Source organism: Eriocheir sinensis, chromosome 44, assembly GCF_024679095.1.
Source record: "Eriocheir sinensis breed Jianghai 21 chromosome 44, ASM2467909v1, whole genome shotgun sequence".
Lineage (NCBI taxonomy): Eukaryota > Metazoa > Arthropoda > Malacostraca > Decapoda > Varunidae > Eriocheir > Eriocheir sinensis.
The window spans coordinates 7279940-7292395 of record NC_066552.1 but is presented as its reverse complement, the minus strand read 5'-3'; the positions used below and the strand labels follow the sequence as shown (position 1 = coordinate 7292395).

The 12456-nt window shown below is 41.9% G+C and overlaps 1 protein-coding gene across 4 annotated transcripts in view; it reads right to left on the bottom strand.

The window, feature by feature from the left end:
* LOC126980370 (uncharacterized) overlaps positions 1-12456 on the bottom strand; it is a 66831-nt gene that overhangs the window by 1774 nt on the left and 52601 nt on the right. For all 4 annotated transcript variants that reach the window (XM_050830226.1, XM_050830224.1, XM_050830227.1 and 1 more), the window contains 5 exons: positions 4492-4670; positions 3816-3963; positions 1542-1631; positions 755-836; positions 65-264 (listed from right to left, as the gene is read on the bottom strand). In XM_050830226.1, coding sequence (XP_050686183.1) covers positions 65-264; positions 755-836; positions 1542-1631; positions 3816-3963; positions 4492-4670 — 699 coding nt within the window. The remainder of the gene's footprint in view (positions 1-64; positions 265-754; positions 837-1541; positions 1632-3815; positions 3964-4491; positions 4671-12456) is intronic.

The window sequence follows — 12456 nt, the reverse complement described above, 5'->3', positions numbered from 1 at the left end:
TGTGTGTGTGTGTGTGTGTGTGCGTGTGTGTATCTCGTGGCCTCATGTCCGTGCCGTGACTCACCTGACGGCCGAGGTGGCGTCGAGGGAGATCTGACTTTGCACCGTGCGCTGCGAGGCGTTGGAGTGGCTGGTCGGTCGGTTGACGGACGAGGAGAAGGACGAGGTATCCTGCACGCCCTTACCCTTGACGCCCTCAGGCTGGCGCGAGGAGCCGAAGAAGAGTTTCATGCGCCGCAGGTACGGCTCCCAGTTGTTTCGGATCTGCGGGGTGACGGACGTGGTGGTGAGTTGTCCTATTAACTTAGCTATCTTATGGTGAGACAGTTGTGTGTCGCGTGTTAGGTAATGAATAACGCCGACCAGCAACACAACACAATAACAGACCCTCGTCAACACGTATAAGAAAGGATTCTGCATGGTCAACACTTTAAAATCAGGGATCTGGCAAAGGGTTGTGATTCATAAGTAAAAAAAATAATATCTATGCAAAATAAAATATTATAAAGTTACATAAGCTAATACAGTCCTCCTATACGCTCTAATAACTTAGAATTGATATTAAAACGCTTTGTTCACAATAAAATAACTGACGAGAGCGTTTTTTAATAAAGTTGAAAATACGTGACATGAGCCGATGAATGAGTAAGGCAGATGAGTAACCTGTCTTGGCTCAGATCAACTCAAAAAGGCTAGAACATAAACTATGAGGATAAGAGGAGGCAGCGTGCAGGGGTGTCACCTCAATACTCACTCTCTTGAGCATGTTGCGTTTACAGATGAAGATGAGGAAGATGGAGAAGCCCTGGAGAGCGTTGATGACGTCCGACACGATCCTGGAGGAGAGGGACAAGAAGAGAGGTCGTCATTCGTGGAAAAAAAGTTGTGATTTTCTCTTCAGCCTCAGATCGGAAGAGTAAATTGTTTTCCTCACATTTACTTAGCGAAAAATGCGAGAAAAATCTAATAACGGAATTACAAAAATATCCTATCAACAAATATAAACTTGAAATGAAAAAAACAAAAAAAAAAAACGTTGATAATAGGAAAGAGGTAAAGAAGGAAAAGGTGAAAATGAGAAGAAAAGCGGAACAAAAGGGATGAAAATAAGGAAGGGAGGGAAAAGAGAAATAGAAGGGATACAGAAGAAGAAGGGAGAGAAAAATAAGACGAAAGGTTAGCACACAAAAATACAGAAGGGATTGAAAGAAGAGATGGAAAGTTGGAAAGTTTCGTTTAGTCGGCGCAACATCTGTGGTCATATGCCGGAGGGAGACAGAAGGGGAAGGAATTATAGGAGAAGGGAACAAACCCCAGGAGACGGAACACAACCCCCGATTAATACCTGGTACCCATTCACTGCCGGGTGGACAGGGGCGTAGGGTATCGGAAAAGCCGCCCAAATTTTTCCACTCCATCCGGGAATCGAACCCAGGCTCTCTCGGTTGTGAAAGAAGAGATGAAGAGAGGAAAGAGAAACGGGAAAGGAAGATGAAAGAATAATGAGATGAAAAGAATGTATACGTTAAGCGGACACTCACCAGGGCTCGCAGCTTCCTTCCTGCCACGAGATCACCTCCGTTATCCAGGTGAGGCCCATCACCACGAACAGCTTGATGTACAGCCACATCCTGCAGGGGGAGGAGACACATTTGTTTTACAGTGAGGGAAGAAATTCAGGAGCAACAAAAACAGGAAACAAACACACACACGAACAAAAAAGCATGCCTATCACCACTACATAGTTCTCACGTCACAACACTATTCGCTGTACTATATTCATCATTATTGTTTTTACTGCTCCTCATCTTAGTACTAATTCGTCGTTATTGTTTTTACTGCTCCTCATCTTAGTACTAATTCATCATTATTGTTTTTACTGCTCCTCATCTCAGTACTAATTCATCATTATTGTTTTTACTGCTCCTCATCTTAGTACTAATTCATCATTATTGTTTTTACTGCTCCTCATCTTAGTACTAATTCATCATTATTGTTTTTACTGCTCCTCATCTTAGTACTAATTCATCATTATTGTTTTTACTGCTCCTCATCTTAGTACTAATTCATCATTATTGTTTTTACTGCTCCTCATCTCAGTACTAATTCATCATTATTGTTTTTACTGCTCCTCATCTTAGTACTAATTCATCATTATTGTTTTTACTGCTCCTCACCTTAGTACTAATTCATCATTATTGTTTTTACTGCTCCTCACCTTAGTACTAATTCATCATTATTGTTTTTACTGCTCCTCACCTTAGTACTAATTCATCATTATTGTTTTTACTGCTCCTCACCTTAGTACTAATTCATCATTATTGTTTTTACTGCTCCTCACCTTAGTACTAATTCATCATTATTGTTTTTACTGCTCCTCACCTTAGTACTAATTCATCATTATTGTTTTTACTGCTCCTCAACTTAGTACTAATTCATCATTATTGTTTTTACTGCTCCTCATCTCAGTACTAATTCATCATTATTGTTTTTACTGCTCCTCACCTTAGTACTAATTCATCATTATTGTTTTTACTGCTCCTCATCTCAGTACTAATTCATCATTATTGTTTTTACTGCTCCTCATCTTAGTACTAATTCATCATTATTGTTTTTACTGCTCCTCATCTTAGTACTAATTCATCATTATTGTTTTTACTGCTCCTCATCTCAGTACTAATTCATCATTATTGTTTTTACTGCTCCTCACCTTAGTACTAATTCATCATTATTGTTTTTACTGCTCCTCATCTTAGTACTAATTCATCATTATTGTTTTTACTGCTCCTCATCTTAGTACTAATTCATCATTATTGTTTTTACTGCTCCTCACCTTAGTACTAATTCATCATTATTGTTTTTACTGCTCCTCACCTTAGTACTATCATTATTATTGTTTTTACTGCTCCTCATCTCAGTACTAATTCATCATTATTGTTTTTACTGCTCCTCATCTTAGTACTAATTCATCATTATTGTTTTTACTGCTCCTCATCTTAGTACTAATTCATCATTATTGTTTTTACTGCTCCTCATCTTAGTACTAATTCGTCGTTATTGTTTTTACTGCTCCTCATCTTAGTACTAATTCATCATTATTGTTTTTACTGCTCCTCATCTCAGTACTAATTCGTCGTTATTGTTTTTACTGCTCCTCATCTCAGTACTAATTCGTCGTTATTGTTTTTACTGCTCCTCATCTCAGTACTAATTCATCATTATTGTTTTTACTGCTCCTCACCTTAGTACTATCATTATTATCACTACTACTCGTATACTCCTACTGCTACCACTACCGCTATTATCTAGCAGCATTATTCTAGCTGATCATTACTACTCCTACTCCTTGTCCTCCTACTGCTGGTATTATTTAACTCACCACTACTACTCATACTTCTTCTATAAAAAAATACTACTATTACTGCCATGATCAAACTGAGAGCCGTAATATTACCCAGAGAAACGTTAAAAAAAAGGCATCGTACTCCAACTCAGTTACTCAGACTATCAAACGCAAGCTTTCACCGTCGCTGATCAACCCGCACCCCAGAGAGACACTAGGAGCCGATTTCACAGTCCAACACAGTGTCTTCGTAACAGCCCGAACCAAACTATAGAATCCCATACAATCCAAAATGGGGAGGTCTTCGATGCCACACTAAATACACAAGACTTTTCCTGTATAGTTCCATCAAATTTGTGAACTTAAATATAAATACCAGACACTATACAAGGAAATTTCGAAGGCTCTGGTATTGGTTTGGGAGCTTACTAACCCATCATGGGGAACTGTGAAACTGGCCCTAGGTCCTCACCTCTCCCTGTTCTGCTGGCGCGTCCTCTGCAGGATTGGGTCGTTCTGGGCCATGATGAGGATGTAGGCCACCTGGCAGAAGAGGATGATGTTGGCCACCACCAGAGCCAGAACGAACCCGTAGAAGTAGGCCCACAGCTGCTGGTTGCCTGAGGGAGGGAGAGGAGAGGAAAATAAACTATACTCAGTGACACGGAACCTGCCCGGAAAACCTTCTAGTGAGGGAATCCGCCAGATTTCCTGACAGAGTAAAGTGTGAAAACGTAAGCCGTGGTGATCCGTGCTGGTCGTGAGATGAGGGATTATCGTCGGTTCTTATTGTATTATTATTCATTGCTTATTCACAAAACGCATTCAGTAAGTATAAGCGATGAAAAACAAATGAAGGAGGGAGAAAAGGCTTCGGCGCTGAAACAAAAAAGGAACGAAAACCATCAGCACTCAGATCACCGCAAACAATAAAGGTGGGAATGCCTCGTTATGTTGTCATTTCCCATTAACATTATTATTTTTATTACTTTCTTTCTTGTTACTATTTTTCTTGTCACTTTATTGTTCTTGCTATGGTCGTGATTCTAGTTCCCTAAATTTCTAGTTGTCTTTCTTTCCCTTATATGGCAGTCTTCATTCCGCCTGACCCTTCACAAACCCCCAACAGGCATCCATTTGACACTCACCGGCAAACCAACACTTCTGGGTGCCAAAGCCGGGGCGTATGACATCGAAGTCCTCGGGCAGGGAGTCCACGATGACGGCGACGAGGCTGATGAACACCGGGCAGCCCCACGAGTACACGGAGTACATCTTGAAGCGCAGACGAGACAGCTCTCCAGTCTCCGCCACGGGACGCATCGACCTGCAGAGGGAGAGAGGAGAGTGTTACGGCACTCTGAAGATTACTTTTTGTTGTTGTTGTATGAAAGAAATGGAATATAATTAACACATACGTAAATAACTGAATGAATAAAAGAATGAACGAATGAAGGAGTGGATGAGTGAATAATTGAGTAAATAGACGAATAACAAACTAAATTAAAATAAACAACACTTTTGGAAGATTAACTAAGAACCAAACGCCTTGATTCACTGAAACTTAATATTACACACACACACACACACACACACACACACACACACACACACACACACACACACACACACACACACACACACACACACACACACACACGAACGAGTCTAAAACCAATCCAGTTGTCAAGAATATCCAGAAAACCAGTTGAGAAGGAGAAAGAGTATGGGTGGTGGATGGGAGGGGGGCGGGTGAACATATGGATAGGGCAGGGAAGAGGAGGAAGATGTGAAAGGTGTCTAATATTCTTAAATCTTTCCTTATTGCGACCTCATTTTACTTGAATCATCTCCCTTTCCACCTCTTTCGAAGCCTCTTGACGGTACTAAACGCTGTGTGCCGCCCGTCATTTGGTATTTAGCTGTCTATATCTGAAAAAAGTGGCGACCCATTAACAATCTTGTGAGGAAGGGCTGGGGCGCGACCTAACGGGAGAAGGAAGTAACGGAGATCTTATGCTACTGTACTCTGACGGGGAAGGAACATGGAGACGAGTGCGATAATGTGAAGGTTAGAAGAGGATAAATAAACCATGAGGAGGGAAATAGAGAGGAGAGAGAATGTGAGTGTGTGTGTGTAGGTGTGAAGAAAACAAAAGAATATGAGAAAAGGAAGAGTAAGGCGAAAGTGCTGTGTGAAAGTGTGAAGAGGGAGGAAAAAAAATATGAGAGAAAAGGAAAAGAGTTTGTTTGTAGGTGTGAAGAAAGCAAAAGAGTATGAGAAAGGGAAGAGGAGGCAATAGGGTTCGTGTGGAAGTGTGAAAAGGGAGGATTTGAGAGAAGTGCGAAGAGAAGAAGAGGGAGAATAAATTATGAGAAAGAGGGAAACTGGAGAAGAGAATGTGAGTGTGTGTGGAGGTGTGAAGAAAACAAAGGAATATGAGAAAGGGAAGAGGAGGCAATAGGGTTCGTGTGGAAATGTGAAAAGGGAGGATATGAGAGAAGTGCGAAGGGAAGAAAAGGGAGAATAAATTATGAGAAAGAGGGAAACTGGAGAAGAGAATGTGAGTATGTGTGAAGGTGTGAAGAAAACAAAGGAATATGAAAAAGGGAAGAGGAAGCCGAAAGTGTTGTATGAAAATGTGTAGCGGGAGAAAATTAGAAGTGCAAAGGATAGGAGGGAGGATAAGCTGTGTGGAAGAAAGAAAATGGAGTGTGAGTGTGAGAATGTGTGAATAAAACAAAACAAAAAAAGGGAAAAGATAGAAGAGGCGAAAGTGTTTGTGTGAAAGTGTGAAAAGGAAAGAAATGAGACAAATGTGACGGTAAGAAGGAGGAGAAATATTATTATGAGGAAGGAAAATGGAGAAGAGAGTGTGAGTGGGTGTGTGAAGGTGTGAACCAAGCAAAAGAATATGAGAAAAAAAAAAGATAGGCGTATGTGTTTGTGTGAAAGTGTAGGATAAGTTGGTAAAAGAGGGAGGAAAAATAGTCTACGTCAAAGATTACAAAGCACGTTAGAGGTATAGGTGTGTGTAAGAAGAGGTGTGATTGTGTAGCGAGATATATAAGGAAGGGAAGACTGTGTGTGTGGTGGGAGGCAGAAGAAGGGGCAAGGTGGGAAAGGGCATGAGTTGAGGGTGGATGAGAGTAGTGTGAGGGGTGAAGGTGACTGTACATGAAGGGAATATGATTTAGGAGTGTTGAAATGCAGCAAAAAAAGGAGACGGAGGTATATCGTGAGGGATTACAGGTTTAGGATGCATAAGATTTGCGTGTGTCCATGGATATATTATGGCAAAGGAGAAATTAGGAGTGAGTATGGTTAACCCGGTACCAGCGACGGGCCAAATTTGTGGCTTTACCGTGTACCAGCGACGGGCCAAATTTGTGGCTTTACCGTGTACCAGCGACGGGCCAAATTTGTGGCTTTACCGTGTACCAGCGACGGGCCAAATTTGTGGCTTTACCGTGTACCAGCAACGGGCCAAATTTTTGCCATGATATAAACCCCTAAAAATAGTTGATGCATAAACTAATCAAAAATGCGTTGATATATTATGAAATGGTTTGTGTGAGTGATGATTTTTTCTCATTTTTCTTGCTTAGAGGGGTCTTTAAGAAGCATGATCCCCACAGCTACCGGGTTAAAGAATAAGGGCTTAGAGTAGGGAAGGTAAAGGATAGTGTGAGTGAACTAGGAAAACAACAAAGAGAGAAAAGGAACAAATGTGTGAAGCAGCAAACAACACAGAGAGGAAAGAAACAAATGTGTGAAGCAGCAAACAACACAGAGAGGAAAGAAACAAGTGTGTGAAGCAGCAAACAACACAGAGAGGAAAGGAACAGGTGTGTGTGAACTATGAAAATACGCCAGTGAGGAAAGAAACAAATGTGTGTATTGTAAGGATTAAAAAGGTGCAGAATCGGAAGAATAAAAAAAAAACTCGAAATGAAAGAGAAGAAAAAAAAGTAAAGGTGTAGAAACGGAGGAGTTAAAAAAATAAGTCAATCAGAAACTCTAAAATGGAAGCGAATGTTAAAAAGGTAAAGAGATTAAGAGATAAAACGATAAATGATCAAAGAGAGGGAAGGGAGAGGAATACAAAACGAGAGACAAGACGTAGAGAAGGGTATGGGGAAGAAAAAATGATGAGTGGCGTAGGGAAGGCAAGAGGATGAGGGCAAGGCGTGGAAGACAAGTAGAGGAGGTCATAGGGAAGAAGAATAAGAGTAGACCACGGAAAGCATGGTGGGGAGGGGGTGAGGTGTGGGAGGGGGCAAGGGCGTGAGGTGCGCTAGATCAAGGTGAACAACGCGGCCGCCAGGTACGTACGAGTAACCAGCAGGTGTGAAGGTGTGACGGGGGAGGGGGAGGAAGGAGAGTGGCCTTCAGGGTTCGACAGGTAGAGGAGGAGGAGAAGGAGGAGGAGAAAAAGAAGAAAAAAAAATAAAAAGAAAGAAAAAAAGAAAGAAAAAGAAGAAAAAGTAGAAAAAAAGTAGAAATTGAAGAAGAAAAAAAAAAGAAAAAGAGAAAAGAAGAAGAAGAAGAAAAAGAAGAAGAAGAAGAAGAAGTAAAAGAAGACGAAGAAGAAGAAAAGAGAACAACAACAACAATAACAACAAGCGGAGGAGGAGGAGGAGCAAAGAATGGTAGGAGATGGAGAGGTAAATAAAAAGTAGACAGACCAGTAGCGTAAAGAACCAAGAAAAAATGGTAAAAAAAGCGACTCGGAAAATACCAACAAAACAGGAAGAAGACGGAAAAATGAAGGAAAGCCCGCGCAGTAGAGTAAAAAATAATTACCGGGTAGAAATAAAATAATAGAGCGAAAAAAAGTAGCCTCGGGAAGTGAATAATCAAGACTTTCAAAACGACGAGAGTGGACGGACAACTCTTACGATATATATTGGGATTAACCCGTAGCATCCCCCCCCACACCCACACCCACCCACACACCTACACATAGCACCCCCTTCCCCCCTCCCCCCCCCCCCACACACCGGTCAGGCCAGGGTGACATGGCAACACACTGCTACACTATCTCGCAATATTTTGGGTTTTCCAAGACCAGAAGCGCTTCCATCCACTTTCCCGGGGCTTATGTTTCTCTGATAACCCCTTTCAGCAGCATGAGGCCCGGTATTGTGTTGAATTTCTCGTAAATCCACAAAAGAATTTCTCCCGGGGCAGTGTGTTTTTATATACCAAAAGTTCAAGGGCCGAAGAGACGGAGATGAACACCGACGCAACAGGCAATTATGGCGTATATATGTCCTCAACTTAACCCTTTACCTTTGTACCCCCTCGCCCCCCAACTCGGTGGAAACAACCCACATAACCCACGTAAGACATTTCTTCATTAAGGGGCTAGTACACTGGGCAAATTTTCCGTGGATCTTCAGTCAAACTACGATTTCTGCTAGCGTGGTTCTTAATTGTTTCTTGTTATTGCTGCTGCTGCTGATGATGGTGAGTAATACCGTCGTCCTTCAGTGAAATCTACCGTAGCTGTGGAAGATCGTGGACACGTCAGAAAACCACGGAAATATAAGAACCACGCCAGCGGAAATCGTGGCTTGACTGAAGATCCACGGAAAATTTCCCCAGTGTAATAGACCCTTTAAGCTGTCTAGTATCCTTCCATATATTCGTCACCTGCCTCTTCAAAGTCTCTCATGTAGTACTGATAATGCCAACAAAGTAGTGTTTATCTCCATTAAAATACAAACAAGGCAAACTCATTTAGCTATCCCATTAAAGCCCAATTACACTGCGATTTTAATCTAACTTATCGTTCCACGCCATTTTGGATATCACAAAACACTGAACTCTCCATAAAATAAAGTTCACCTGTCCAATTATGCGGCAATTTTGTTCCACCTTATCATTTTTCGCCTTTCCAGATATAACGGAACGCTGATCTTTCATAATAAAACACCCCAAAGACTTCAAACATAAAACACAGCAAGACATAAAACATAATAAGACAAAAAAACTTCCCCTATACGTTGCAGTTTTCCACCATCTTATCTCACACCTTTCCTGCAGACATCACAAAACACTGACCTTTCCATAACAAAACCTCCTGGAACCTTTAGCGCCACATAAACGAGCAAATAAAAACAAAAACATACACCCTTCCATATATAACGAAACTCTGACCTTCTCTAGCACCGCGTAGAACCGAACAAATAAGGTGAGGGAGCAAGGACCGCCATTGACCCGGGATGCTTCGTGTTGTGGCTGTCACGTGTAAATCTCCAGGCGGTGTTTCGTAGCCTCCGGACAGGTGTTTGGGGCGCGTGGGGCGGGCGAGGTGGTAAGAGGTGGGTAAGGTTTCGGGATGATGGGCAGGTAGAATAACGTCCTTCAGGTGTGATATTCGGTAACGCTTTCTCTAATGATATAGAATAGGCTCCGGTAACAAGGGTAACAGTTCCATTAATAACAGAACCAAAGACTCCAGGTAAACCATTCCAAATTTCTGGGGACGAGAGGAAAAGGTAGTTACGTTGTCCTACATAACGCTACATAGTTACTCATTTGACTCCCCTTGACGTTTACCTTTGTTTACCTTCGCTTACTTTCGTCCAAACCAAAAATTCCTTCATTATCCTCAGTTTCTCCTTATCAACACCCTTTAAACACTGTACGAAGAGCCACAGGATTATATATCAACCCTTAAGGACGTTCAGTTATGTTCTTGCTCTTGTCCCGCGGGTTTTGCTGTGAGAGATGAGGGAGAGGTGCCGTATGAGAGGAGGAAGAGTGATGAGTCAGGGGTGAGAGGTGAGGTGCGAGAAGGAGGGGCTGAATGGAGGGTGAGACGGGAAGGGTGTGATAAAAAATGTGTGCGTGCGTGTGTGTGTGTGTGTGTGTGTGAGAGAGAGAGAGAGAGAGAGAGAGAGAGAGAGAGAGAGAGAGAGAGAGAGAGAGAGAGAGAGAGAGAGAGAGAGAGAGAGAGAGAGAGAGAGAGAGAGAGAGAGAGAGAGAGAGAGAGAGAGAGAGAGAGAGAGAGAGAAGCCTTGTCGGAAGCTTCACGTATTGGGAACACACCTGTTACACACACACAAACACACACACACACACACACACACACACCTGTTCCTGGGTCACCTGTATTGTTCTCACGGAATCGTTGACACACAAAGCAACAATTCTGGTTTCCTCGTCTTCTCTCTCTTATTCCCAACCACTTTATTACATCAGAGTCTATTAATAACTTTCCCCTTATCTGTAATACATCACGGGCACTACGGAGCTTTCTTTCACCTCTTACACTTTGCCAGAGGTCACGAATATCTTCCTACTTATAATTATTCATGAGATCCCACTGCGTTTCCACCCACGCACCTCGCTGCAACCACTCGAATGAACGCCAAGCAAAAACTCGTCCGTGTAACCAAAGATCAAGCCATTGTCCACAGGTGATCAAGGCGTCTGGCTGCTCCCCGCCTCTGCTATTCCGGGCTTAATTCCAGTGGTGTTCGAATACAAAAGAAAAATATAATGTCTGTGTTAACGTGTTGAGTTTAGGGTAATAGTTGCATGTAGGTAATATTCAAGTAAAAAAGAAAGGAATATTTAGTTGTCTTGTTCAGTTTTGGTTATGAAAAGAGAGTAGAAAGTGTATCGTTAAATCTTTCGAGTTTCTGGTTAAATGTCGTACTTAAGCAACGTGCAAATGAAGATAAAGAAGTTGTAACTGTTTTACTAATGTGCATTTTTTAGTAATCACAAGTTGATATCAGTCATATAGATGAAAATGTGGTTTTGGTAATTTATTTAATATTTGGTTATTAACGTCCGCTGGAGTGAAATCAGTATAATATAAAATTGTTTTCGTAATGTGCTGGATTTTTCTGGTGAGGAAAGTTCAAGTGAAGCAAAAAGAAAATAAAGTTGTCTTACTAATCAGCGGAGTTTTTTTCTGGCTAACAATTGCACGGAAGAAACGTTCGACCGAAAAAGGAAAAACGTTTTGTTAATTTTTGTTTGATAATCGTAGGTGACACTCGAGCGAAAAAAAGAAATAAAAATAAGATGATCTGATGAGTTTCTGAGTGATAATTTTGTGTGAGTAACGCTAATCCAGGAAGATGAGAATAGGAAAAAAAAGTCACTTGATTGCACCGCGAACTTCAGACACGAAAAAGATGACTCCGTACTTTTACATTTTGCAAGGAAGACGTGACGACCTTAACGAAGCATGAACGTCGGCGAGCCACGATCTGTGACTGGCTGGGCGCGACCTCGGCTGACAGAGGCGAGGCTGCGCGGGAGGAACACTTTTATCATTAACTGACGTGTGAAGGAGTAACATTTTTTTAGTTAACTGACGCGCGGCCTTCGTCGGTGCCGTAGGAGTTGATAGTCATTTGTTTTGGGAGAGCTTTATAGAGAGTGGCTGTCTGTTGTTCTACTCGTTCCTTCCCTTTTCTCGACTTTCTGGCTATAAGGTTGTGGAGGAGTAACATTTTTATCTTAACTGACGCAGGAGCTGATGGTCATTTCTGTGGGAGTCTTGCGGAGTGAGGTTGTTTAGTCTTCCATTTTCTTTCTCCAATTTCGACTTTGTTTGTAATGTTGTGGGGGAGACGCCTTTTTTTATCATTAAATTACACGTAATCTTCTTCGGTGTCGTAGATGGTGATCGTCATTTGTTTTGGGGGCGCCTCATGAAGAGTGGCTGCCTATTCTTCCACTCCTTCCTCCCTTTGCTCGACTTCCGGGGCGCCTCATGAAGAGTGGCTGCCTATTCTTCCACTCTTTCCTCCCTTTGCTCGACTTCCTATCTATAAGGCTGTAGAAGAGAAGCATTTTTATCATTAACTTTTGCGCGATCTTCTTCGGTGCCGTGATAAAACTGATAGTCATGTTTTGGCGCCCCTTATAAAGTGAATACGTCTAATCTTCCATTTTTCCTCCCTTTGCTCTACTTCATAAGGTCATGAAAGAATTGCATTTTCATCATTAGTGACACGCGGTCTTCTTTGGTATCATAGGAACTGATAGAACTGATGGTCATATGTTTTGGCGAGTCTTGTGAAGTGTCTAATCTTTCAATTTTCCTCCTTTTAACCTCGATTTTCTGACTATAAGGTTGAAA